The sequence below is a fragment of the Rhinatrema bivittatum genome, chromosome 1, assembly GCF_901001135.1.
Source record: "Rhinatrema bivittatum chromosome 1, aRhiBiv1.1, whole genome shotgun sequence".
Taxonomy (NCBI): domain Eukaryota; kingdom Metazoa; phylum Chordata; class Amphibia; order Gymnophiona; family Rhinatrematidae; genus Rhinatrema; species Rhinatrema bivittatum.
Window position 1 is genome coordinate 100,080,913 of NC_042615.1, and position 26,984 is coordinate 100,107,896.

General features: G+C 41.6%; 1 protein-coding gene across 2 annotated transcripts in view; it reads right to left on the reverse strand.

Moving 5' to 3' along the window:
* VEGFC (vascular endothelial growth factor C) overlaps positions 1-26,984 on the reverse strand; it is a 271,647-nt gene that overhangs the window by 215,398 nt on the left and 29,265 nt on the right. The window contains exon 2 of one of the 2 annotated variants that reach the window (XM_029579500.1): positions 18,495-18,671. The exons of the other annotated variant lie outside the window; for it this stretch is intronic. Within the exon in view, the coding sequence (XP_029435360.1) occupies positions 18,495-18,635 (141 nt within the window). The 5' untranslated portion in view covers positions 18,636-18,671. The remainder of the gene's footprint in view (positions 1-18,494; positions 18,672-26,984) is intronic. 2 annotated transcript variants of the gene reach the window in all.

The following is a 26,984-nucleotide window of genomic DNA, read 5'->3' on the forward strand; positions in this document are numbered from 1 at the left end:
CTTCAATCAACCTGGACACATCTGGAAGAGAAAACAATGTTCCACCACTGACTCAACCCCAGACAAAGAAAGAGCTGTTACCTGCTCCTTCAGAGTGCTAAGGGCCAAGCCTGAAAAGAAGCCTTCCTGTAAGAATTCCAAATCAGTGGAATTTCAACAGTTAGAGGAGGAAAACCTTTGCCCTCACACCAGCTCTCAAACTCTCTGCAAACCCCAATATTTCCTGGCCCGGAGCCAGATGGAGAACACCGCAGAAGAATAACCATGCTTCAGCAATCGAGCCTTCTCAAGAGCGAAACTGCAAGAGAAAACTCAACTCAAACGTCGGGCATGCAATAGATCCTTCCTGAGTGGTAGTCTGAAAGGATTGCCACCAGTAGTCTCTGAAGATGTTGCGTCCGTCGCTGCTCGATGCCCTCACTCCGCCCTCTTTACCTCTGTGGCAACTCCCTCAGGGTCTGATGGACGGCTGGCTGCCGCGGCGTCTCCATGCCATCTCCCTCCGGCATCCCCGGACCGGCTCGACGCTGCAGATCCGCCATGTTGCCTGAAGACTTAGGACGCGCGCGTGCTCTGATTGATGTACCAGCAAGGGCGCGAACCTAAGGGGCGTCCCCCTGAGATGACGTCATCCGCTTCCAATATAAAAGGTCTCAGTATATACTAGCTAATCAATTTAGCAAGGGGAAGTCTTCGCTACCTAAGCGGGGATCGGACAAGGAATAGTCTACGGACTATTTCCCCAAGCTACTCTGCTTCCTCAGACTTACCAGGGGTACCCGTTCCTCGAGGGCCTTGTCATCTAGTTCTGTTCATGAACACAGCATACCCTGCCTACTCACTATCTATAGTTTCTCAACAGCTCAGCAACCCTGGGATCGCTGATCCAGTACATGAGGGACTACAGCCCTGCCGGGCATATCAGCTCATACTGCCACCGCTGGTGGTTTCTCAAACTTGTTTAATAAAAGAAAAGCCTAGCCAGTGGTCCCTCTCAGGATATCCTCCTGGGGGTGTAGTAATCTGTCACCAGCCCAAGGATCTACCTACAAACACTCTTCAGCAGCAGAGTGCCCTCTCCAAGCACTCCGCTGGTAACAGATTGCCAACTCCTCTCTCCTTGAGGAGTAGACCATCACAGATTGCTAACTCCTCCTTCTACAGGAGCAAAGTCCTAACAGATTGCTAACTCCTCCTTCTACGGGAGCAAAGTATAATAGATTGCTAATTCCCTGTCTAAACCCGAACAGATTGCTAACTCCTCCTTCTACAGGAGCAAAATATAACAGAAGTATTACAGTTTGCTAACTCCATTGGATCCGGCTAAAAGATATGGGATGCCAGTAACTCCATGGATCCAGCACACCTCTCTGCCTTGCAGGCTATACCGGGCCTGGCTCAACGCATCTCAGAACAGCAAGAAACCTTGGAGAAACGTACTGCAGCATTTCATCAGCTTCACGCACAGAAGATACAAGGCACAGCTTCTAACCAAGAAGGTCAGTTACAGGAGGTAACTTTAAAGACTGCTGTACCACTGGTGGCTCCTATTCGTTTCTCCGGAGAACTCCAGAAGACTCGGGGCTTTCTGAACCAGTGCAGCATGCATATCACCTTACAGCCTTTATTGTTTCCCATGGGCCTCTCTAAGACCACCTACATCCTGTCATACTTGGATGGGAGAGCCTTGTCGTGGGCATCTACCTTGTGGGAACGCAAGGACCCCATTTTGCAGGACATAGAAGGATTTATGGACTTGTTTAAATCCATTTTTTGATGACCCTGCTCATATGTCTGTTGCTGGGTTTGCTTTACTGGACTTGAAGCAAGGCAACAGATCACTGGCTGAATTCACCATAGAATTCAAGACTCTTGCAGTGGAACTTCGCTGGAACCCCAGATGTCTCAAGACTCTCTTCTGCAGAGGCCTGGATACCCACTTGAAAGACGAGCTGGCCGCTCGCCAGACACCTGACTCGCCAGACACCTGGCTGCTCAGATTGATCGTCGGCTCCGAGACAAGGTGAAGGAACTCCGGCCTAAGGTGTTACCTGGGTTGAAACAGGCCAGTACTACCACTGCACCTCGGATGGGTCCAGTAACTTCTGCTGCTGATAAAGATGAACCGATGCAACTTGGTCATGGACACTTGACCTCCAAGGAGAGAAGATTTTGGAAGAAACGCGGCCTGTGCATGTACTGTGATCAGCCCGGCCATGATGTGTCTACATGCCCCATTCGTCCGGGAAATGGACGGGCCTAAGTCCCGCGGGAGGACTGTTCTTGGATCATACTGCGTTATCTCCTTCGCTCTCTCGTTCAGTCTCCGTGATCTCCAAACCGGGGGCGGTTCAGACCCCTGCCCTGGTGGAATCAGGGGCAGGAGGCAACCTTATTATCAGATGTCTTGTGGAAGACCTGAGGAGTCCTTTCGTCAAATTAGAAGATCCATTATTGCATCAGAACTTGAAGTGGGCTTTGGACGTTCCTCACATCGCCACTTCTCCTGAAGATCTTAATGATGTCCACAGCAGTTCTATTCCTGACTGCTGAAATTCATAGCATCTGCTATGTTCACCAGGGCTCGAGGGCGCTCAAATATCTATACCGTCTTCACGGATTATAACTTAGAGATAACTCCTACGCTTGTTTCACTCGGAAGTTGTGTCTGATGTACTATAGCACATTTTAGATCCGAAGAAGATATCTCTAGCTACCAGCCTGTCTGATTTGCTGGTGATTCCACCATCTCTCTTCCAGCAACTCTACGGAAGAGTTATCCAGAAGTGGGTTTTGGACGTACCCCAACATCGCCACTTCTGCTGAAGTTTCAGTGACGTCCATAGCAGCTAGCTATTGCTGCTGAATTCAACATCTCATCCAGCTACATTACTGAAGAGTTACCTTTAGAATTGGGGTTGGACATATAATCTAGATTCCTGGCCTCCTCTGGATGCTGCCCTTGTTCACTCTTGAAGGGAAGCCCCTATAACACCTGACACACACTGTCAGGTCACTGAGAAATCAATATTTTTCCAGTCAACATACAATTAAGTTATGAAATTTGTTGCTGGAGAATGTAATCAAAACTAGTAGAATAGCTAGATTTAAAAAAGGTTTGGACAAAAAGGGATGAAAAATGGAAATGACAATGTGTGCCATGAACAAACAGATAACACATACAACCACAATTATACATATACCGGTAGTTGCAATTTCTTGCATTAGTTGAATATTTCTGATTAATTGTTATTTTTTGATCCACTGTTTTTATTTCTTGTCAGTGGGACAGAGTTCAAATAATTAGACAATGAACAATGTATTACTGGGCAAGCAATCTTACTCTATAGAAGAAGAATGATTGAATCTATGTAAATATACTTGAGCACAATTGGCCTCATGACTCATTCATAGTACTGGTTACTCTGGTGCAGGAGACCTTAGGTAGAAGTCTCATAAAGGTAATATGTTTGCAGTCTGGGGAAGAAAAGCAGAAGTTGCTGCTCTAGTGACCCTTTTTGGAACAGGACAGCACTGAGGACTAGGTCTCAAAGAAGCCTTACCTATACCTCCAGCCTTTGACCAACAAGGGAACTTGCATCACCTGGGTATGGTGTTTGGTGGTGGTTAGGTACTTGCACATTGATATAGTAAAGTAAAAATTATACATACACAGTGGCTTGCAAAAGTATTCGACCCCCTTAAAAAAATCTGCTGATTTGTGTGGATTACAAATGACATTCACAGAGTATTCTCTTAAAGTAAATTTTCAAAGACACAATTCTTTATTTCTCTGCATTTTTTGTAAAATAAAATAAAATGTAAAAAATCTGAAAAATGCTGCTTGCATAAGTTTTCAACCCTTGTGCTGTGGAAGCTCCACGTTTACACAGATGAAAGATATTGCCCTGACAATTGGTTTCTACCTGTGAATCATAAAAAAGGTCAGCTTTTCTGGATAAACAACCCTCTAATTCCAGTACCATTGGTCAGACTGTGAATCTGAAGGAAAGTTGTGAAAAAGACCAAAAAGCAGTCTAAGGAAATTAAAAATAAAGTATAGACATGCACAAGACAGGAAAAGACTACAAAATAATAACCAAGTGATTGGATATTCCACTGAGCACTGTTGGATCAATTGTGAGGAAATGGAAGCTGCATCATATCACCCAGACACTGCTTAGACAAGACCATCACTCAAAACTCAGCATCAGAGCAAGAAGGATATTTGTGAGGGAAGCCACAGAGAGGCCAAAAATCACTTTGAAGGAGCTTCAGAGTTCAGTGGCTGAGAATGAAGTGGACGTGTACCAGTCAATCATATCAAGAGCGCTGCATACAACTGGCCTGCATGGGAGGGTGGCTAGAAAGAAGCCATTTCTGAAGAAAAATCACATCAAAGCACGTCTGGAGTTTGCCACAAAGCATCAGAGTGACCCAGCTAAAATGTGGGATAAGGTTTTGTGGTCACATGAGACAAAAAATGGAGCTTTTTGGCCAAAATTCAAAATGCTATGTGTGGCGCAAACCTAACACTGCCCATTCCTCAGTAAACATCATCCCAACAGTAAAGTATGGGGTGGCACCATCATGTGGTAGGGATGCTTTTTCTCAGTGGAGACTGGGCATCTTGTTAAAACTGAAGAATGGATGGATGGTGCAACATACAGTGATATACTGCAAGACCACCTGCTTCAGTCGGCTAAAAAACTAAAACTTGGGAGAAAGTTCACTTTTCAGCAGGACAATGATCCCAAGCACAAGGCAAAGCAACACAGAAGTGGTTGAACAAAAAGATGAATGTTCTACAATGGCCAAGTCAAAGTCCAGATCTCAATCCAATTGAGAATCTATGGCGCTATTTGAAAATTGCAGTCCATAAGCGTCATCCAACCAACCTGAACATCCTGGAGCAAACCTTCCAGGAAGAATGGGCAAAAATCACTCCCAAACAGTGTGCAAAGCTGGTAGAAATGTACCACAACAGATTTAAAACTTTTATTGTAGCAAAAGGTGGTTCTACAAAATGCTAGTCTGAAGGGGTTGAATACTTATGCAAGTATTATTTTCAGTTTATTTTACCAAAAATGCGGAGAAATAATGAACTGTGACTGAAAATTTATTTTAAGAGCATACTGGTTCGCAATAAACATACTGTCTGGAATAATCTGTGTAAATGTCATTTGCAATCCACACAAATCTGCTGACTTTTTAGGTGGTCAAATACTTTTGCAAGCCACTGTATGTATATGTACATATATATATACAAAACACGTAATCATAGTATTAAAAAATGAGTCAAAAAAAGTGCTCTCATACAAAAAAAAAAAAAAAAAGCAGATACCCAAAAATCTTGTATGGTAACTCCTTAGACAATAGTGTCTTAACATATGGCCATTATCTCTTGCCTGGGATGAAAATCCAGCTCATAACTTACTGCTCAAGGCTTGCAATCATTCTCACTTCTTTTAGTGAGATGTGATGCAGTCACAGGCTTTAATCATAAAGGAAAAAAACATCCCAAATTTAATGCAAAATAATTCTCAAACGGTGAATTCTGCTAAGTCATCACCATCAAAAAAGTACTGTGGTGTTTAATATAGATGTAATGTCCATATTCATTGAATACCCTGGCCAATGTTTTTGGGTTAGGAAGACACATCCCATTTTCATATCCAACTGTGGTCCCAAGAACTCTAAGGACTGAGATAGTCTTAGCCTGCTCTTTGAATAGTTTTCCACCCAACTTAGGCATTCTAAGACCTGGTCAACTCTGGAAGGTGCCAATTAGTTGTTTTGGAATGCTTTGGTACTGATGAGCTAATTGCTTAGGCAGAGAAGCACCACGATACCTTTTCTGCAGAGGGCTACCACAATTACGACCATCATGGAGTTTATGGACTTTTCCTCCAGGAACTTGTCTAAACTTTTTTAATCCCAGCTACGCTAACTACCTTAACCACATTGTCTGGCAATGAATTCCAGAACTTTATTGTGTGCTGAGTGAAAACAGAGTTGCTTACCTGTAACAGGTATTCTATGAAGATACCAGGATATCAGTCCTCACAGATGAAGGATATCATCCAATGAAGAAAAGTATGTAACTTTGATCAAAGATTCTAGAGCTTTCAGCATGTTCTACTGAGCATGTGCAGCTGTAGTCAGTTCTCTGCCCCTTAGGCAGAGCCTCTCAGTCCTTGATATAGCCAATACATGGAGAGGTGGAAGAGAATTCTGAGAACTGACATCATGCTGTCTTCGGAGAATACCTTTTACAGTTAAGCAATTCTGCTTTCTCCGGGGACAAGCAAGATGGCAGTCCTCACATATGGGTGATTCCGAACTACAGGCTGCCCAAAAAAAGAAAAAAGTGGGGAAACCACATAGTGTGGAAGTCACCACCTTTCTCCCTATTGTGCGGCAGCTTATAATGGGCTCTAGATAAGAAACGAGTTGGGTTCCACATTTCAAAGAGGCCCATAGGACAGATTGAGAGACAAACCCCGATGCACAGCATAGGTGCCTAAGGCAGGGGTATGATGCAAACCCAGGGTAAAAAGCCCACATCACCACACAAAAGGTAATGAAGTCAGAGTTTTTGTACTGCTAACTCTTGACATGCTCAAGTAGGCTTAGATCCTGCTGTACAAGAAATGGCACAAATCATCAATCAAGAGAAAGAGCTCTTAGACAAAGACCATATAGGTTTTCTTCAGTGTCACAAGACAACCAAAAGACAATCTGGGGCTAGAGAGCACTCAGAAAGAAAACTGTGGTTCACTAGCATCTGAAGAAGAAGTACAGATTTCATTTGCATAGTTATGCCTGATGTTTGGGGGATAGGAACAACAGACTTAGAATCTAAGCACTGGCTTGGAAGAAGCAGCGACAAAAAGCATTAGGGTCTGTGATAGACTACCTGCTGAAGAAAAGATCGGACCTCCCAGGTCAGATGGTGGATAGAAGCATGCCAAGGTTTGAAAGGGCTACCCTTCTAATGGGAGCACCACGTTAAGACCCCGAGCATGGATGGGGAGCTGCGGCTGAAGTTCACCCAGGCTCAGCACTACCATGACAGATAGATCTTCCACTTGTCAGGAAGCCCAGGTGAAAAGGAAGCAACTTGGTCAGTGAAAGGATAGTGTACCTGTCTTAGGTTATATGCTAAGTTACTCCAAATCATACCATGGCTTCTCCCTTAACACTCTTACTGAAAGTCAGAAGTGAAGAATACAAGGAGGCAGACCTCAGGGCTACAGATTTATAAAGAAATAGCCTCTAGGCCAGAGGTTCTCAAGCAGTGAGTCGCCAAGCACTGGCAGGTGTGTTGCGCACATCCTGGTCTCCCACTGCTCTTCCCTCCCTCTCCTCACCCCAGCAAGATGCACAGAATTCTTCAACGAACACTGCTGCCGTTCCTGCCCGTGCTATCAGCACATTCAAGCCCAGAGGGGAACAGCAGCAGTGTTTGTGGAAGCCGGCAACAGCAACATGACCTTTTTTTCTTCCTTTGCCCCTGTGGCCCAGAAGAGGAAGTGATGCCGCTGCCAAAATCATGTTCCAAGGCTCCCAAGGCCCCATAGTGGTAAGAGGGCAACACTCAGCTATTTGTCTGTGTTGCAATCATTGCAGCGCAGAGCAGTGAGCTGAGAATGTGGCTGCAGAGATTTCCTCTTGTGCTGCTGTTTGGGAAATACTCGATTAGCTGCCCTAGGTCACTGATGAATGAAGTGGCAAGCCGCCTCCCAGATAAGATTACTTGGCTCCTGCTGATTGCACGGAAGGTGGACATTAAAGGCAGTTTGCACATTTCAGTGATCTAATCACTGGTAATTTCAATTATGGATGCTCTTCCTGGGCTGGATGTAGTGAGTCATTTGGCAGACCATTGCTTTCCTAATTATCAGCCTATAACAGTCCACTTAAAGAATGGACACATTTCTAAGTTGACCTGGATATTTGAGATGAGAGATGTTAAACAAGGAAAAGGAGTAGTAGTACAGGCTGGTTACAGAAAGGCATAGGGAGCCGTGATCCCAGTGTGATTGGGAGCTGAGCAAGCTCCTTCCCTCCACAAAGGATCTTCAGTGTATCTCAATTCTCGACCTCAGTGCTCTTCCCCTGTTGTTTCAGCACTGATACCCCCATTTGGGGCCTGCCCAATGCTGCAGAGCTGTGGCAACTAATCGACTGGTGTGTGTGAGAGAGAGAGCAAGATTGGTCAGGGAGGTGACTGGTGTGTGTGTGAGAGAAAGATTGGTCAGGGACATGACTGGTGTGTGTGTGTGTGTGTGTGAGAGAGAGAGAAAGAGATATTGCTCAGGAAGCTGACTGGTGTGTGTGAGAAAGAGATTAGTCAGGGAGGTGACCGGTGTGTCTGAGAGAAAGACAGAAAGATGACTGTGTGTGAGAGACAGAAAGAGTGTGTGTGTGTGTGTGCGTGTGTGTTTGTGTGTGTAAAACTGAATAGTCATGGGCCCTAAGGAAGAGGAGCTTGAGGACAGAGCTTCAGCAGCTATTGCGGCTTCTGGTTTGTGCTATTGGCCTACAAGGGAAAGGAGTAGGAGAGTTGCTGGAGAGGGTTACAGGTAGCTTTTTAAGTTTATCTTTCTTAATTGACTGCCATTTTAATTATTGGGTATTATGTGATGTGTCTGCTGCTTGAAATATTTTATTGATGTTTAGAGAATGTTTAATAATTTTGTAAGTTTTTAATGATTGGATGTTATTCTGTTTATCAATTGTTTTGAAATATATTTATTATTCTAGTTTTAGAATTATTTTACATTATTTCAGAAATATATGCATAGAAATGTGGAGACAAAAACTGAACTGGAAACAGTAAGAAGCCAGACTAAACTGAGTGCATGCAGCACAACAATGGAAAAACAAAAGCATTAATTGATGGTCACTTTATTCTGTATTTGGTGAGTGTCTGTCTGTGTTCTGCATGTGTGACCCAGCTAAGGGTATTCTGAAAGCTTGTAGTTTCTGTGTAACAATCTATAGCAGCTTGACTAATAGGAGGTATATTGGTGTTTAGGGCCTGGTTAAATATTTGTAGTGTTGCCTTACATAGGTAGGATTGCTACTGTTTCAATAAGTTCCAGGAGTAACTTTTTGCGAATTAGTTTGTGTACATTATTGCAGATCATGGGAGTCTGTTAGGTGCCATATTTCTGTTTCCATTTCTTCAGTGTTGCACTGAATGCAGAGTGGCTTTTTTGGAATTGGAAGATATGCATATAGAAGACCCTTGCTCCAATGACAGGTAAGGGCGTCCAAAGCTGATTTGCCATCTGTCCCGTACAAGGAGCAAAAGAGTTACCTTCCTGTTCCAGGGGGGTGCAAACAGATCTATGCCTGGGCTCCCTCAGAGGCAGAAGATCCAATTCGCCACCTCCTAGTTCAGGGACCATTCATGGGGTCTGAAGGCATGCCTCAGGCTACCACCACATTCTCTGTATCTGCCAGATACGTTGCCCTCAGCATCATCCCATGGTTCAGATCCCATGACCAAATCTGGACTGCTTCCTGACACAAGAGTTACGATCCTATACCTCCCTGCTTGTTGACATACCACAATGCTACCTGTTGTCTGTTTGGATCAGGACAACTTTGTTGAACAGCTAATCTCTGAAAGCCCAGAGCACATACCTGACCACCTTAGGCTCCAAGAAATTAATCTGGCAACAGATTTCCTGAGCAGACAGAGGCCCTGGGTGCAAAGCCCCTCTACATGAGCTCCCCAGTCAATAGTGGATGCATCCGTGGTTAGGACAATTTGTGTAGAAGGACTCTGGAAAGAAATTCCCCATTCCAAACTGGAGAGTACCCGCCACCAGGACAAAGTCCCAGAGAGAGGGGGTGACTCAGATGTAAGCCTGAAGTCTCCGCGTCACCTGATACCACTGCGACCTCAGGATCCATTAGGCTCTGCGCATGTGTAAATGTGCCAACGGAGTGACATAGACATTTACGGCCATGTGGCCCAACAACCTCAACATATGCCATGCTGACACCTACTGGCTCCCCTGAATCTCTGCTGCAATGGACGTCAGGGTGGGGGACCGTGAATGAGGCATGATGGCTCTTGTCTGAGCTGTGTCTAGCAGGGCTCCTATAAAGTCCAAGCGAGGTGATGGACTGAGATGGGACTTCAGGTCGTTGATGATGAACCTAGTGACTACAAACTCATGGACCGAATGGTCCCTGCTTGAGATGTACTCATGACCAGCCAATCGTCCAGATAGGAGAAGACATGCACTCCTAGCCTGAGGAAGTATGCCGCCACCCAGCTAGGCATTTTGTGCGCTAGCCCAAACGGTAACACACTGTACTGGAAGTGCTGCTTCCCCACCACGAATCGGAGATACTTCCTGTGACCTGGTAAAATCTCGACATGGGTGTAGACGTCTTTTAGATCGAGGGAGCATAGCCAGTCCCCGCTTTGCAGAAGGGGAATCAAGGTGCCCAGGGAAGCCTTCATGAACTTTTATTTTTTTAGAAACTTGTTCAAGGCTCTTAGGTCTAGGATGGGACAAAGTCCTCCTGTTCTTTTTGGAATCAGGAAATACCTAAAGTAGAATCCCTACCCTGTCTAGCATGATGGAACAGGCTCGACCGCCCTGGCCATTAAGAGGGTGGAGAGCTCTGCAAGCAGTACTTCCTGTTGTGCTACCAGCCCCCAAAACAGACACAGAGGGCAGTTTGGCGGGATACCCAAAAGGTTTAATAGGTACCCCTGAAGGACGACAGACAGAACCCACTGGTCTGAGTTTATATTGGGCCACTGGTTCATGAATAACCAGAGCCTAGCTGATGCTCCCTCCGATCCTATCAAAACATCACCCCTGGAATTGACAGAGGTGCCGGCTGGAGCTTGGTAGCTCTCTGCTGCCTGGGGCAGCTGCGGGAGCTCACATGCTGCGGGTGGAGGATAGTACCTCCTCTGGCGATAGAAATACTTACTCTGCCCCTGCCTCGCTGACCTCCTAGGACAAATTATGTGTTTATTGAAGGAGTAGGCAAATACAATCCTGGAATGCCACTAACAGATCTGGTTTACAGGACATGCTCAATTAATATGCATGATGTATATCTACATACCTCCATTTTATGCAACTATATATCATGCATATTCATTGGGAATGCCCTGTAAACCAGACCTGTTAGTGGAATTCCAGGACTGGATGTATCTACCCCTGCAATAAACACATTATTTGACCTTGTAATGTCCCACATCAAAAACAAGCTATATGGCCAGTACATCACATGGCTTCTAGTGAACTCTAACACACTACTAGATTATCAGGTGAATTTTCAAAAATATGCATTCCAAAAACTTAGCATATATGCATATACATGCTATTTTATAAATATTAATCATATGCACGTAGATAAGGGTTAGCATGCAAACATATGCATGTATAAAAGGGGAATTCTAGGGGTATTCTACGGTGTGGTCAACATTTAGACTTCCTAAATTGCTATTTGAATTGAGACTTACATGAGTAGATTTGGCAACTTACATGTATAATTTTGTACCTGATAATTACCTTGTGTAAGTTATATCCAATATGTTTATATTGTATTATTGGCTGGGTGGAAGGTCTGTGTAAATTAGAGGGGGTGTTCAGGCTGAAGAACCTTGAGGGTCTCAATAATCTAGAGATGAACTGGACGAACTGATAGAGGAATCAGAAAACTTGTTAATTTCCTTTACATGCACATGTTAGAAAATTTGCCAACTTACATGCATAAATAGGGACTTACATGAATAAGTCCTGTTTAATTTTCATATGTAAATTATCTATGCATATAATTTTAAAATAGATTTGAAAAATGCACAAAATTTTAATATACAGGTAGTCCTCGACTTACGACGTTGATCCGTTCTTACGCAGCGTCGTAAACCGAATTTCGACGTAAGTCGGACCATACGTTCATACAGTACTGTACTGTAAACACTTAGCCTATACTAACACAGTTAGTTAGTAATTATCAATAAACACACAAGTACAGTAAAATATTGTGCAGTAGGTTTAATAATGAAATACTGTACAACAGTACAGTCATAAACAGTGTACAGTACTGTACTGTAAAAAACAGATTTTGGTCTTCCAACCACAGCACTAATAATCTTTCCATCTCAATAATAAGCCCACTACGCTGCTTTGTTATTACTGTCGCTTTCATAGGAGCAGATCCTTTCACATGTTCAAGGATACGATCTTTATCCTTGATAATCGTAGCAACAGTAGAACGACTAAGTCCTAATGACCGGCCAATGTCTGTCGCCGTTTCCCCCTTATAAGATCTCTTTATGATATCTAATTTCACCTCCATGGTGATGGCCTTCCTTTTCTTTGATGCACTGGCATCAGAAGAGTCTGGCTTACGTTTGGGAGCCATAATGAAGGGTGATATGGCTGGCAGGAGACTCTTTTTCCTCTGTCTCGAACTGTACAGTACAGTACCACACTGTATTCGTCAGCCGCTGAACGTAGTTCGCGTTACGACGCACAACCACGTAAGTCGGAATAAGACGTCCGTCGTAATAAAGCGTCGTAACCATGAAACAACGTAACTCGAGACCGTCGTAACCCGAGGACTACCTGTATATACATTCAGTGGTTCAATAGCACTTAACCAGATACATTCTCACTTAAAACAGAGGTTTTGCAAGTGGGATCTACTGTGGAGAAATTTCAGTTCCAAACTGAATGAGAGATAGTTACAGCTAGAGATGATGTGTGATCACTTGGGGCTATACTACGTTCTAATTGGTAACTGGATAGCCATATCACTGCAGTATTCCGAACAGCATACAGGTGCTTACGAATATTTAGGCAATTAAAATCTTTTTTCAGCTTTCAGGAATTAAAATCAGTAGTCTATGCCCTGGTAATCTTGGTATTAGACTATTGCAACATTATCTACAGGGGTTTTCCAAATAATGTGGTTGTAAACTCCAAGTGGTGAAAAACATGGCTGCCAGAATCATCATGGGTCCATCTAGGTATGAATCAGGTGCGCCTTGTTCGTTGAAGTTACAAGTCTGATCGACCTAGTGGGTCATGAGATCCTACAAGCTGGTTGTAGGTCTTTGGGGTTGGGAGGGTAGTCCTGCAGTGGTCCTTTCTTTCAAATAGAACAGCAGTAGTAACGGTAAGGGGGGGAATTTTCAGGTTGTTTTTCATTTCATTGTAGGGTCCCCACTTTTATTTAATATTTTTCTACAACCTTTTGGTTATTTTATTCATTCCTTGTTTATATATATGCAGATGATGTGCAATTGGTACAGCCTGTGGGACAAGATGTGAATCTTTCTTTGTGGCAGGCCCAGGATGGTTTAGAGAAGGTTAACCATTGGATTGCGAGAAATAAATTGATTTTAAATGGTAAAAAGACTGAATGGAGTTTTGTTTCAGGAATGGTTGATGTTCCTTCCCTGGGGATAATTTTGGTTAAAGAAGAGGGAATAAAGTCTTCATCACGGGTGAGAAATTTTAGGGTGGTGTATGATGAAGAATTATCTTGAGTTCCAGATTTTCAACCAGGTTAGGTTAATATTTCTCAAATTGCACCAGTTGTAGAGAGTGAGAAATTTGTTTTGTAGCATTTCAAAATGTGGATCAAGCACTTGTCTCCCCAGTTTGGGATTATTGTAATGGGGTGTTATTGGATATTTCTGAGAGGGCTTTGCAGTGATTACAGATAATGTAAATCATGGCAGTAAGGTTGGTTTACTCTAGCCCTCGGTGGGTCAGGGCACAACAATACAGCTACATTGGATTTGTTCCTTAATTGGCAACCAATTTAAGATCTTGGTTCTGATGTATAAGCTCAAACAGGAGTCTGGACCAGAATATCTTAAACAGCTGGTTAAGCCCTATGTGCCTAATAGGAGCTTACATTCTGCACAGATTCATACTGTTAAATATGTGTGCACAGTAGGGTTTTGGAAGAGCGTGATTTCTGTGAGAGGCCCTGAATTGTGGAATTCTGCCCCACTGGATGTTAGGCTGCAGTCAAACTATGTGGCCGTTAGGATTTCACCTGCTACGCAGCCTTATCCTACTTTCATGATACCTCCCCACCAACAGAGGCCCTCAGTATGCCTCATCAATCAAAACTTTTCCACATATAAAATATCCCTATGTTTTAATTGCAAAAGAAACGTTTGGAGGACATATAGCCACTTGGGAAGGATTATCATCTTAAAAAGAATGATTCTGCCTCCCAGTGAAAATGGCAAGTTTGTCCAGACTTGTAGTTTATCCCTAGAAAATATCAGCAATGGGGAATCATTGAAACAATAAAGAGCTGATAAATTAATGGAAATCTGCAATCCCAAATACCTTAAAGTTCCTGTTGCCCAATGTAAGGGTAAATGATCACCCCATTGTTCTTTAAGAGTTTCTGGAAAAGCCAGTGCCTCATACTTTTCCATGTTTAACCAAAAACCAGAAAAAAAAAAAATCCCAAAATCACGAAAAATACCCAATAAGAAATCCAGCGAATTAACAGGATCTGTTAAAAAAAAAACAACAAAAAAACCACACAAATATCATCAGCAAAAGCTGCATATTTAAACGTTTTGTGACCTAAACAAGCCCCACACACGTCTTAGGACATCTGAATGAAAATCAGTAATGGCTCTAATGTTAAGAAAAATAATAAGTGAGACAGGGGACATCCTTGCCTAGTGCCACGGGCTATGGAGAAGAAATCAGAATGCATCCCATTAGCTCTGATGGATGCTATCAGTTGGTGATATAAAAGCTGGACTGCATCAAAGAAAAAACCTTCTAATCCCATAGGGGTAGATTTTCAAATAGCGCGAATTGGCCTTCTTTTGCTGGTGCATCAGGCGCAAGCAAAAGTAAGCTGGATTTTAGTAGATACGCGCGGAGCCGCGCATATCTGCTAAAAACCTGGATCGGCGCGCGCAAGGCTATTGATTTTGTATAGCCGGCGCGCGCCGAGCCGCGCAGCCTACCCCCGTTCCCTCCGAGGCCGCTCCGAAATCGGAGCGGCCTCGGAGGGAACTTCCTTTTGCCCTCCCCTCACCTTCCCCTCCCTTCCCCTACCTAACCCACCCACCCGGCCCTGTCTAAGCCCCCCCCTTACCTTTGTCGGGGGATTTACGCCTCCCGAACCCCAACTCTCTAGCTACATATAAAACTGCCCTCCACTATTACAGAATTGCAAAACTACGAACAAAAAGGGATTTTTACACTCTCAGAATCCATGACCTGATATTCGACGCGAAGGCCCTCTTCTCTTACATTTCAGAACTCACCAAAACCACCTCCTCTCCCATCCCTGATGACCAAGCTCAATCAAAAGCCAATGACCTGGCACTCTTCTTTCAGAATAAAATATCCAATACTCTAACAAAATTGCCAGCCAGCCCTAACACACCACCCATCTTCTTATCCCCCCTCCTAAACTCGGAAGCTTGGAGTCTTTCGAACCCACTTATGATATAGAGATAGAAACCATCCTAAAGAGAATGAAACCTTCCACACACCCACTTGACCAAATTCCTTCCAAACTACTACTTCTAGTACCAGACGCGATTTCCAAATTTCTAACAGAAATTAACTGCTCACTTTCACAAGGAATATACCCAGATGTTCTCAAACTGGCTTCTCTCAAACCTATACTCAAGAAACTGAATCTGGACCCTGACGATCCTAATAATTTCCGCCCGATTTCCAACCTGCCGTTTGTAGCAAAGATCATGGAAAAAGTAGTTAACAATCAACTATCAAACTATCTGGAAGAAAATAAAATCCTCCACCACTCACAATACGGATTCCGCAAATCACGGAGTACTGAAATCCTCCTCATCTCCCTTACAGACCACATTAGCATGGGCCTTCAAAAGGACATTCCTGCCTGTTAGCGCTCCTTGATATCTCCGCAGCGTACCACTCCATTTTATTAAATTGATTAGCAGACATAGGAATCACGGGATCAGTTCTTAGGTGGTTTGACTCATTCCTCAGCAACAGAGCATATAAAGTTAAAATCAATAATAAGAAATCGTCACGCACCAACTCCCCACTCGGAGTCCCCAGGGCTCCTCTCTATCCCCACCTTGTTCAATATCTACCTCCTCCCTCTCTGCCAACTACTCACGACTCTAAAACTGAAATTTTATATATACGTGGACGACATACAAATTTTTATCCACGTAACGGAATCTTTGGCAAAATCACTCAAGCAATGGGACTCCTACCTGCAAATGATTAAGCTTCAACTTACAAGCCTTAACTTAGTACTTAATTCAGCCAAGATGGAACGCCTTCTGATTACATCAGAAGACAGTGACCATCAACAGCAGTCGCACGCTAACACTCAAGTCACCCAAGCTAGAGACCTGGGAGTTATAATCGATAGACATCTGAGTTTCAAGAAGTTCATAAACCTTACTACCAAGGATTGCTTCTACAAACTACAGGTGCACAAAAGACTCAAACCTCTACTATACCATCACGACTTCAGATCTGTCCTACAGGCTATTTTGTTTTCCAAGGTAGATTACTGTAATTCGATTCTCCTAGGACTCCCAGCATCTACCATAAAACCCCTTCAGATGCTCCAAAATGCGGTGGCGAGAATCCTGACGAACACTAATAGGAGAGATCAAATTACGCCCATACTCAAAGACCTGCATTGGCTCCCAGTTAATTTTAGAATCCTTCACAAATCTCTCACTATTATTCATAAAAGCATCCACCATCAGGTCCCCCTTGACCTGCAATTCCCGCTCAAAATACACATCATGGCCAAACCTATTAGAGAAGCTTATAAGGAATCTCTACATGCCCCTCCAAACAAAGCTGTGCACCAATCAACTATCAGAGAACGGGCATTTTCGACAGCTGGTCCTTCTATCTGGAATGCCATCCCCCTGGACCTACGACAGGAATCTTGTCTCCTTACTTTAAAAAAAAAAAACTCAAGACGTGGTTGTTTGGTCAAGCTTTCCCTTGATCCTATACTTTTCACTGCTAAAGCATAGCCATGACACAGACTAAATGTAAGCCTCCCAAGATTCTACCACTTATATAACTGTAATTAGTTATCTAATTCCTCCCCCCTGCTTTTCCAGTTCCCAGTTGTATTCCCTTGTTTTATTGTAACTTTTTTTCTCCTTCTAGTTATTGTTTAATGTGGATCGGTGTTTTTCCAGGGATAGGAAAAGTCCATTAACCATTACTAAGATAGAGTTGCAGAAATCCACTGCTTATTCTTGAGATAAGCAGCTTGGAATCTATCTAACCCTTGGGATCCTGCCAGGTACTTGTGTCCAGGCTTGGCCTCTGTTGAAAATAGGATACTGGGCTAGACGGACCATTGGTCTGACCCAGTATGGCAAGTCTTATGTTCTTATGAAAGATTTTATTATGAAAGTTTTAAAGTGATTTATAAATTTCACATAAATAAATAAATCATTGCTTTAACATTATGTTCTGAATCTCGCCTCACCCTTCTACTACACCATCTCATTGCTTTAATTCAGGCTTTTCTAAAGATGAAATAATTATTTCCCTTTTCATTGATAATGGATGAGCATTCCAGGTCCATGAGGCAATCATGGGAAATTCTTGAGATCTGATCTTTACATGGTTGATAGCCTTCATTATTGGGGTCATATACTTGGTCTGCCTAGGTTCTCACTCTAAATCCTGTCTCAAATAAACAGGTCCACATTTTATCAAAAGCATGAAAGTCACTGCCAGAATTTAAAATTAAATTTGGGCTTGGATAGGGAATCATCAATTTAACTTCACTAGTAATGAAGTGGTTCTATCAAAGTTGGCCCTATTTAGAATCAATACACAGAAACAAAGACAATAAACATCAAATTTTAATGCACATAAAAATCTGAACAGTATCTCAGGACAACTCTGTGGTCATAAAAAACTACCAACCCTCTCTAATCATTCACTTCTATTTCTTTTATTTAGTGATTGCACTTAAAAAGTAGAAAATCAATTTTCCAAGGCCCAAATCCCAACATTTGCTAATATTTCCTTTCCATAACTTCATCAGGGGAACAGACAATAGCGACACTTATCAGAGCAAACCGTGCTTTCTTCTGGACAAACATCTTTCACAACATAATGGAGGGAGTCCATAATTAAAAATGCCATCTTCAAATAAAGTGAGGATTAAAACTGGAACAGGATTTAATGTATTTTTTATTGTCTATTTTGATTAATGTGCCATACAATAATTGATTTTGACAGTTTTTTAATCTACAGACATGTTTTGATAGTCATTTTATTGCTTCCTTGCAGTTTTCTATGAGGTATTAAGTCTGTATGTCAATGAGATCATTACTTTCACTTTATTTAGGTTATAGAGAAAACAGTTAACCACCAACTTTCTGAATTCCTAGAAAACCACAATATACTTCTCCCTGCCCAACACTGTTTCAAGAAAGGTCACAGCACGGAATCACTACTACTTACCCTTATGGATACAATACTTCGGGGGTTTGACAAAGGGACCTCTTTTCTCCTAATACTTCTTGACATCTCTGCCGCATTTGACTCTGTCAACCATAAGATCCTTCTCCACAGACTAAGAGAAATTGGTCTCAATGGCACCATCCTTCAATGGTTCCAATCATTCCTCTCCAACAGATCCTTTAAGGTAATACACAAAAATACAACATCAGAACTAATACCCCTACAACAAGGAGTCCCTCAAGGCTCTTCCCTATCCCCCACCCTCTTCAATGTTTATATGCTCCCATTATGCAACTACCTTGACAAAGCAGGCCTGTTCTTTTTCCTATACGCCGATGATGTTCAGATTCTGCTTCCCATCAAAGATAACATCAAGAATACATTAAATCAATGGGAAATATATCTTACTGATATAAAAGACATCCCCTCACAAATGGCACTCACGCTCAATCAGAGCAAAACAGAAATTCTACACCTTTCCAGCAAAACATCAACATCCCCCACAGATCCTACAATACTGCTTAAATACAAAATGCCCACAACGGTCAGAGACCTTGGAATCACCCTGGATAAGAAGGAACTGAACTTTAAAAATCATATCAACACACTGATAAAAGATGGCTTTTACAAACTACAAATCCTTAAGAAACTCAAACCCCTGCTACATTCTCCAGACTACCGGACAGTACTACAATCCCTCCTCTTTGCCAAGTTAGATTACTGCAATGCCCTCTTATAGGCCTGCCCGCTGCCACCACCAAGCCCCTCCAACTCCTTCAAAATGCAGCCACAAGATCACTAACAAACAGCAAAAAAACAGATCACATCACACCCATACTCAAACAACTACACTGGCTACTCGTACCATTCAGGTCTCAAAATAAGACTCTCATGCTCATCCACAAAGCAATCCATAATGATAAAACCACTTGGTTACAAAAACCGCTGAACCCCTGCAACCCTACAAGAAATCTCCACTCACCAACACAGGTCTACTTTCCCTCCATTAAGGAAGTTCATCGAGCCACCACTAGAGAACGTGCTGCATCAATAGCAGGTCCCTACATCTCTCCCAGCTCCACTCAGAACTGACCCCTCTACGCCATCCTTCAGAAAGAATCTCAAAACATGGCTCTTTCTGAAAGCATTCCCCACAGAAAATTAATGGTTCTTTCTGAAAGCATTCCCCCTCATAAAGTTAATCACAGCTCTCAATCTCCTCCCCCCCCCCTTTTTTTTTTCTTCCCTATAGCACTGCCACCTGCCCCCTCTGGCAGGAACATAGCAAGTCAAACCTGAAAATTTTTAATGTTAGAAAAGTTATTGTAAATCCAGTTTGTTTTTTTTCCTATAGTTTCTTATAGTTACTTTGTTAAACTGTTACACTGTATCTTGTCTTTAAAAGGCTTGCCTTTAGACATCCCGTTATACAACCGGTGTGAAATTCAGAATCGAATATCGGTATAGGAAAATAAATAAATAAATAGATTTGAAGATAGAGTTTTTCATTATGAACGCCGTCCATTATTCTGTGAGATATGCTTGTCCGGGAGAAAGCCCTGCCTACACAGATAAGTGTCACTATAGTCTTTTTCCCTGATGAAGTAATGGCAACAAAACATTAGCTAATGTCAGAACTCGGATAATAGATTTCCCATATATTTAAGTGCAATCAAAAGATCAGAAAAATATGGGTGAATGATAGGGAAGTCTTGTAGTCATTTATGACCACAGAAGTTCACCGGCTTGCTGACACCCTTACTTAACATTTATATTGAGCTTTCATGAGATATTTTTCAGATTTTTAGGTGCAGTAAAATGTGCTGTTTATTGTCTTTTTTTCTGTATGTCCATAAATTAGTTCAGACAACATTTTACCTATAATCTTTTGATTAGGCCTATTCAGAATTACTCTTGCTGTTGAGTTTTGGACCACATGCAGTGTCTTTAAGGACTTCTATAGGAGACCTGCATAGATTGAATTACAAAATATAATAACCCAAAAAGTGAAAAAGAACAAATGCCTAAGTCTAAGTTCCTTTATCTGAGGTCTAATAATGCAAAGTGCTTCAATATATATTTAAAACACCGGTGTGATGTATTGCTAATTTGAGTGAAATGGAGAAATTACTTACCTGATAATTTTGTTTTCTTTAGTGTAGACAGATGGATTCAGGACCAGTGGGTTTATGCTCCCCTGCCATCCGTTATCCAGGGATGGCAAGGAGAAGGAATGATTCAAATGAAAGTCCAAGACTACCCTGGGCAATAAGACTGGAACAGTATGCAGATGTAATGCCCTCGGACTCAACCAAAGGAATTGCTCCTGGCAAGACAAGGCCTGCAGCTCAGAAATCTGATGCGCAGAACATATAACCACCAGGAACACAGTCTTCAAAGTCAGAAACTGTAAGGAAAGGCTACGCAGTGGTCGGAATGTAGGCCCATTCTTTTAAAATGTTCTGGGAGCGGCTGCTAGACCAAAAGGCAGCGCCCGAAACTAATGACCCCCCAACACAGCAAGGCGTAGAAAGCTTTGGTGTTCCAATCGGATGAGAATATGAAGGTAAGCCTCTGATAGATCCAAGGAGGTCAAAAATTCCCCTGACTCCACTGCCATTATTACAGAGCTTAAGATTTCCATTCGAAAAGGAGTCACCTTCAAGTGATAGTTGACCCTCTTGAGATCCAAGATGTGACGAAAGGAGCCCTCCTTCTTGGACACAACAAAATTAATGGAATATCGCCCCATACTTTGAGACGTGGGCACTGGAACCACAGCCCTCAGTCTGAGGAGCCTTTGAAGCGTGAACTCCACTGCCTGCTTCTTCTGCGGGGAGTGGCAAGGGGACACCATGAACACGTCCCAAGGAATACTGTGAAATTCTAGTGCATACCCTTTGCTTATCATCTCCAGGATCCACTGGTCAGACATGATCTCGACCCACCTCAGATAAGAGAGAGAGAGAGAGAGAGAGATGGAGAGAGAGAGAGAGGTCCCACTATTTCCTATTCCGAAAGGTGAGTTGGCAAACCTTCATTGGTAAGCTCGGGAAGGTCCAACACCTAAGTCCACTCCTCTCTTGGGCTGCCGAGGATGAAAGGCCAAGTCTGCTGAAAGGTCATCCTCTGTAGGGAAGAAAATGCCTGAAACCCCTGACTCGACCCCTCATACCAAAGGGGTGCTGGAACTGTTTCTTATCCTCCAGCAACCAAGGCACCAGAGACTTGCCCCACTTATTGGCCAGTTTCTCCAACTCGCTCCCAAACAAGAACGGGCTTTTAAAGGGCATCTTGGTAAGACTAGCTTTGTAAACTGTGTCAGCTGACCAGTTTTGCAACCAGAATTGATGCCTGGCCACTATCAATGAAGCCACTCCTCTGGCCAAGGTCCAGACAAAATCACAGCCTGCGTCTGCTAAAAAGTTGGCAGCAGGCTCCATAACCATTCTGGAATTCCCTCCAGACCCATCAATCTCCCGAGACAGAAGCAGACAAGATCTTGCCACTAGGGCGCAACAAGTGCGATCTATAAATTCATCACCACTGTCTCAAAGGCTTGCTTAAAATTGCCTCAAACCTTCTATCATGTACATCATTCAAGACCGCTCCTCCCTCTATGGGGATAGTCATCCGCTTAGACACGGCACATACAAAAGCATCCACTTTGAAAAAATGCAAACGCTCTCTCACAGCCGGATCCAGGGAGTACAGGCCTTCCAATCTCCGACCCCCTTTAAAATCTGCCTCTGGGACATTCCATTCCAGATCTATCAATTCCTGATAGCATTCATCACTGGGAAAAAAACAAGAGGCTTTACATAAGAAACCAAAATGGGATTCTTCCTCAGCTGACATATTATCTGACCCGAAACACCCAGTTGTTTCAAGGTCTGGGAAATCAGGGCCAGCAGTTCATCTCTATGAAAGAACCACAACATATTTCGATATGGTTCCAGCCCTAGAGGAATTTCCCTATCTTCCAGGGAATCAGGATCAACCTCATCATCAGAAACACCCCAGCCTCAGTTTCAGGCTTACCCATAAGATCTCAGTCTTCTTCCTATTTAATTTACGAGTTATCAGGTTTGAGATATTTTTCCAAGCATACATTCAGTGAACTCACCATTTCTCTGGAGTTCTTCAGAACTGAAAAGATAACATAGATATCATCTGCATATAAAAAGCAGGTGACTCCCCAATTAAAACCCCAGGTCATCCATAAACTCCAGAATGTTTCCTCCATTCAACCTGAAATCTTTTTTTTTTACTTCTCCACTGGCCTATACTAATTCTGCAAGTAAACACTTCTGCAAGAGTACTAGCTTAAGAATTAATCAAAGGATCACAGTGTATTTTGCATAAAATTTGTTTATATAAATTCCACAGAAAAAAAATTTCCCCACTTCTAGCAGCTGGAGAATATGAAAGTCTTGCTCAACTTTTGTATAGCAACAAACTGGCTTGTAGGATTTTGCAATTTTTTCCTTATTTTCACTTATTCCTTGAATCTTGCCCTTACTATTCAGCTACATTAATGAAGTATATTTTCTCTTTGGGAATTGCATTATCTTGCTTCGCATACTTATGATTTCCAGAGATTTGGCCAATATTGAGAATTTTTGGTCACTAAGATCACTAACGTCATAATATGCTTAAATTGCTGGGGTTAAGGGACCAATTCTAAAACAAGGAATATATCTTGGAACATGTCTGAAAATATACCCATTTCACCTTTAGTTTATTAATAAACTATTATTTGTTTGTTAATATGATTCATGCACAGTATGATAATTATTTTAGTTCAGTGCATCATTCATTAAAATGCATATACATTTACTTTATTTTAATTTGGTTATGTATGCTTTTTATATTTGTTTTTGTACACAACACAATGTTGGCTTTCAGCATTATAGTAACGAAGCTCTATAGTACCCAAGCTGTCAATATCTACATGCAATGCAGAGTTAAAAATTATTCTCAACCTAGACATGAAAAATGCAAATATGTGAAAGAATGAACTGTGGAAGGGAGGCATGCACAATGACAGGCTTAATTTAAAGTGCTGACAATTAAAGCATGATTGGTTTTGCTAAAGCAATTACTTTTTACAAGCGCATGATGATTAATTACTAAGGGGAAGCCAAGGGAATAGGATAGGTTTGACCTGGGCAGAGGCCAGAGAAGAGGTCTGTTTCCTTTCATGGTCCTAGTAGAGAAAAGGAAGAAAATAATCTTGACAAAACTAACTGCAATCCTTCCATAACCTCTTACTTTTTTTGCCAATGGAACCCCCAGTCTTTCAGTCAAACCATATCCCAAGCCAAAGACTAAAGGAAGAGCAAAATATATTTTAAAATAATTCATTTTATCAATTTTTTTTAATTCAAGGCAGCTGGAAATGACTATCTGCATGAAAATAACCGCAACAAGGTGTGCATCATCTCTGCCTCCCATGAGGAATCTGCCTTAATCTATTATGTGATATTTAAAAGAAATCATATTAAGGTGAACTGTTTTAAAACTTTAACTTCCTTCGTCTCTCAGCCTGTTTGTAGGTTTGATGATAGTTTGACATTTATATTGGAAATGGCAGTGTCAGGCAGAACCTTGCGAACATGATGTTATAGACACTATTATAATCCCTCTTTATTACATTTTGTTGCAGAAAAAACAAATACAGATGGAGTCACTTGATGAGAATGGTTGGCTGAAGAACAGTTTGTTCTCATTAAAGTGATTACTAATTTTTAAGAGAAGGCAGCATACTGTGTCATAAATTAAAGAACAGTAATGTTTAAATGCATTTTACTAGCTGTACAAACATAATGAATATTATAAAAATGATCACTGAAAGAAAGCTATAGAAAACAAAAAATAATTATAGACTGTCTTTTCTTATAGTTACACAGTTGTATAAATGGACTAAAATAATTCTAGCCCACTGATTTCAACTCTTGATTGCTTTATGGATATAACTGTACATGATAAACAGGAGAAAGGTATTTTATATTTATTTATATTACACTTTGCAGCACTTCAAAGATTACATTCTAGTAACGTAGGCAGTCCATCACACTACAAACCTATTTTCAGTACAGATGCACCATGACAAAGATTGCTTTATCAGGCCAAATATGCTACAGACTATTTTAATTGATGCTTTATTTGATTTTCTTATTACTTCAAGTTTCATGAGTTGGAGGACAATCTTCAAAAACCCACAGAGTTGCAAACTATTGGGATAATTTTCAAATGGATTTGACCACTTTAAACTGAGTTTTATATGTGTAAATGCATTTTGTGCGTGTACGTGGGCTTTTGAAAATTGCTACAATATATGCCATTGAATTGTCCATAGAATAGTCACATTAAGTGCACTTTAAGTATGTAAATAGGCTTTTGAAAACTGCTACGATAGAATGTTATATTTACAAGTGAAACTCCTTCGAAAATTACCACCTTTAAAAATAACTTTAAAACAAGCATCCGCATGCCATACACACAGCTATATGGATGCACACACATGTATTTTATATCATGCACTCAAATGTGCATACACTATATAAAATATGTTTAAATCTAACCAACATGTTCACATATCTAAAAAATATACAATATGTATTTTCAAAATAACCAGATAAGTAATATTTTAACACTTATCCGACTATCTTAATTAGCCGGATAAGTAGCAATTCTTGAGACTTATCCAGCTAACTGTCACTTACCCAGAGAAGTATCACAAACAATATACCCGTGTGTTACAGTTAAATATTTTCAATTTTTATTCATTAACAATCCTTTAAAAAACATAGATCATCATCTATTACATCAACCATTCATACCGCTCTCATTCATACACAACAAAAAAGTATTAAAATTTGACAACACAAACTTATTACACTTTAACAAAACAACAATATTGCAACACTCCCTAAGTTACAATGTAAACATACTCCTCATTTACTAAGTATCCCTATTCCAACTACATTTGACACAAGATTTCTTTTCACTGTTATAAACCCTATTTAATTATGTTAGCATGCTTCTTCTAAACGATCATTTGAAATTAATGCTCCTTATTACATTGCTGTTTGTAAATCAATATTTCTTTTAAATAGATGATCTATTTCTTTTAAATAGATGATGATCTATGTTTTTTAAAGGATTGTTAATGAATAAAAATTGAAAATATTTAACTGTAACACACGGGTATATTGTTTGTGATACTTACCAGTGATAATACCTGTGGTAGACCCAGGTTAGTCTTACTATATACTTACCCAGAGAAGTCAAAATGTATCTGAATAAGCAGTGTAAATAATCTGTTATGCCCACATATTTGTGCTCCTCATTTTAATTATTTACGCAAGGAAATTTAATTTGTGTATTTTCCTTAGCACTTGTCAGCTTTTACATGTGTAAACCTTCAAATTTTGGAACATGCTCGCATGAAAGCAATAACCAGTTTTACCAATTAGTCTACCAGTTTGCCCAGTCTAGCTCTAGGTCATCAAGACCCTCTAGTTCTTCAGCCTGAACTCCCCCCAGTTTACTCAGACCCCTGACCCAGTCAGTATTTGGCTATAAGCAATGTTCTTCTCACTTACACCAGAATTAGCAGGTATAAAAATACACAAGTAACAGCCGTACATGCGTCGCTTTCACAGGTTATAAAATAGCATAACATTTATGCGTAAACACATAATTTATTATTTATTTATTTATTTAAGTTTTTTTATATACCAACATTCAAGACAGAAGTCCCATCATGCTGGTTCACAAGGAACAGGGGTGCACAATATAATAAACTTTACAATTTGAACAATAGTGCAGAAAAGCAGTTACATGTAACAGGGAAACAATAACTTGGATTAAGAAGGAAAAAGAAGATCAGATAATTATATACGTAAATGATAACATTTAGGCCCACCCCTTTTTTATATAAGCAAATTAATTTTTCACACCACTGATTGTGTGTGTGTTTTTGAGGTTTATAAACTAGCACTTAACGTGAATATGCACTATGGGCTTGATTTTAAAAAGCAGTTACACGAGTAAAACTGGGTTTTACTCTAGTTGTTGCGTCCGTCGCTGCTCGACGCCCTCACTCCGCCCTCTTTACCTCTGTGGCGACTCCCTCCGGGTCTGATGGACGGCTGGCTGCCGCAGCATCTCCATGCCGTCTCCCTCCGGCGTCCCCGGACCGGCTCGACACTGCAGATCCGCCATGTTGCCTGAAGACTTAGGACGCGCGCACGCACGCTCTGATTGATGTACCAGCAAGGGCGCGAACCTCAGGGGCGTCCCCTGAGATGACGTCATCCGCTTCCAATATAAAAGGTCTCAGTTTACAATAGCTAATCGAGTTAGCAAGGGGAAGTCTTCGCTACCTAAGCGGGGATCGGACAAGGAACAGTCTACGGACTATTCCCCCAAGCTATTCTGCCTCCTCGGACTTACCAGAGGTACCCACTCCTCAGGGGCCTC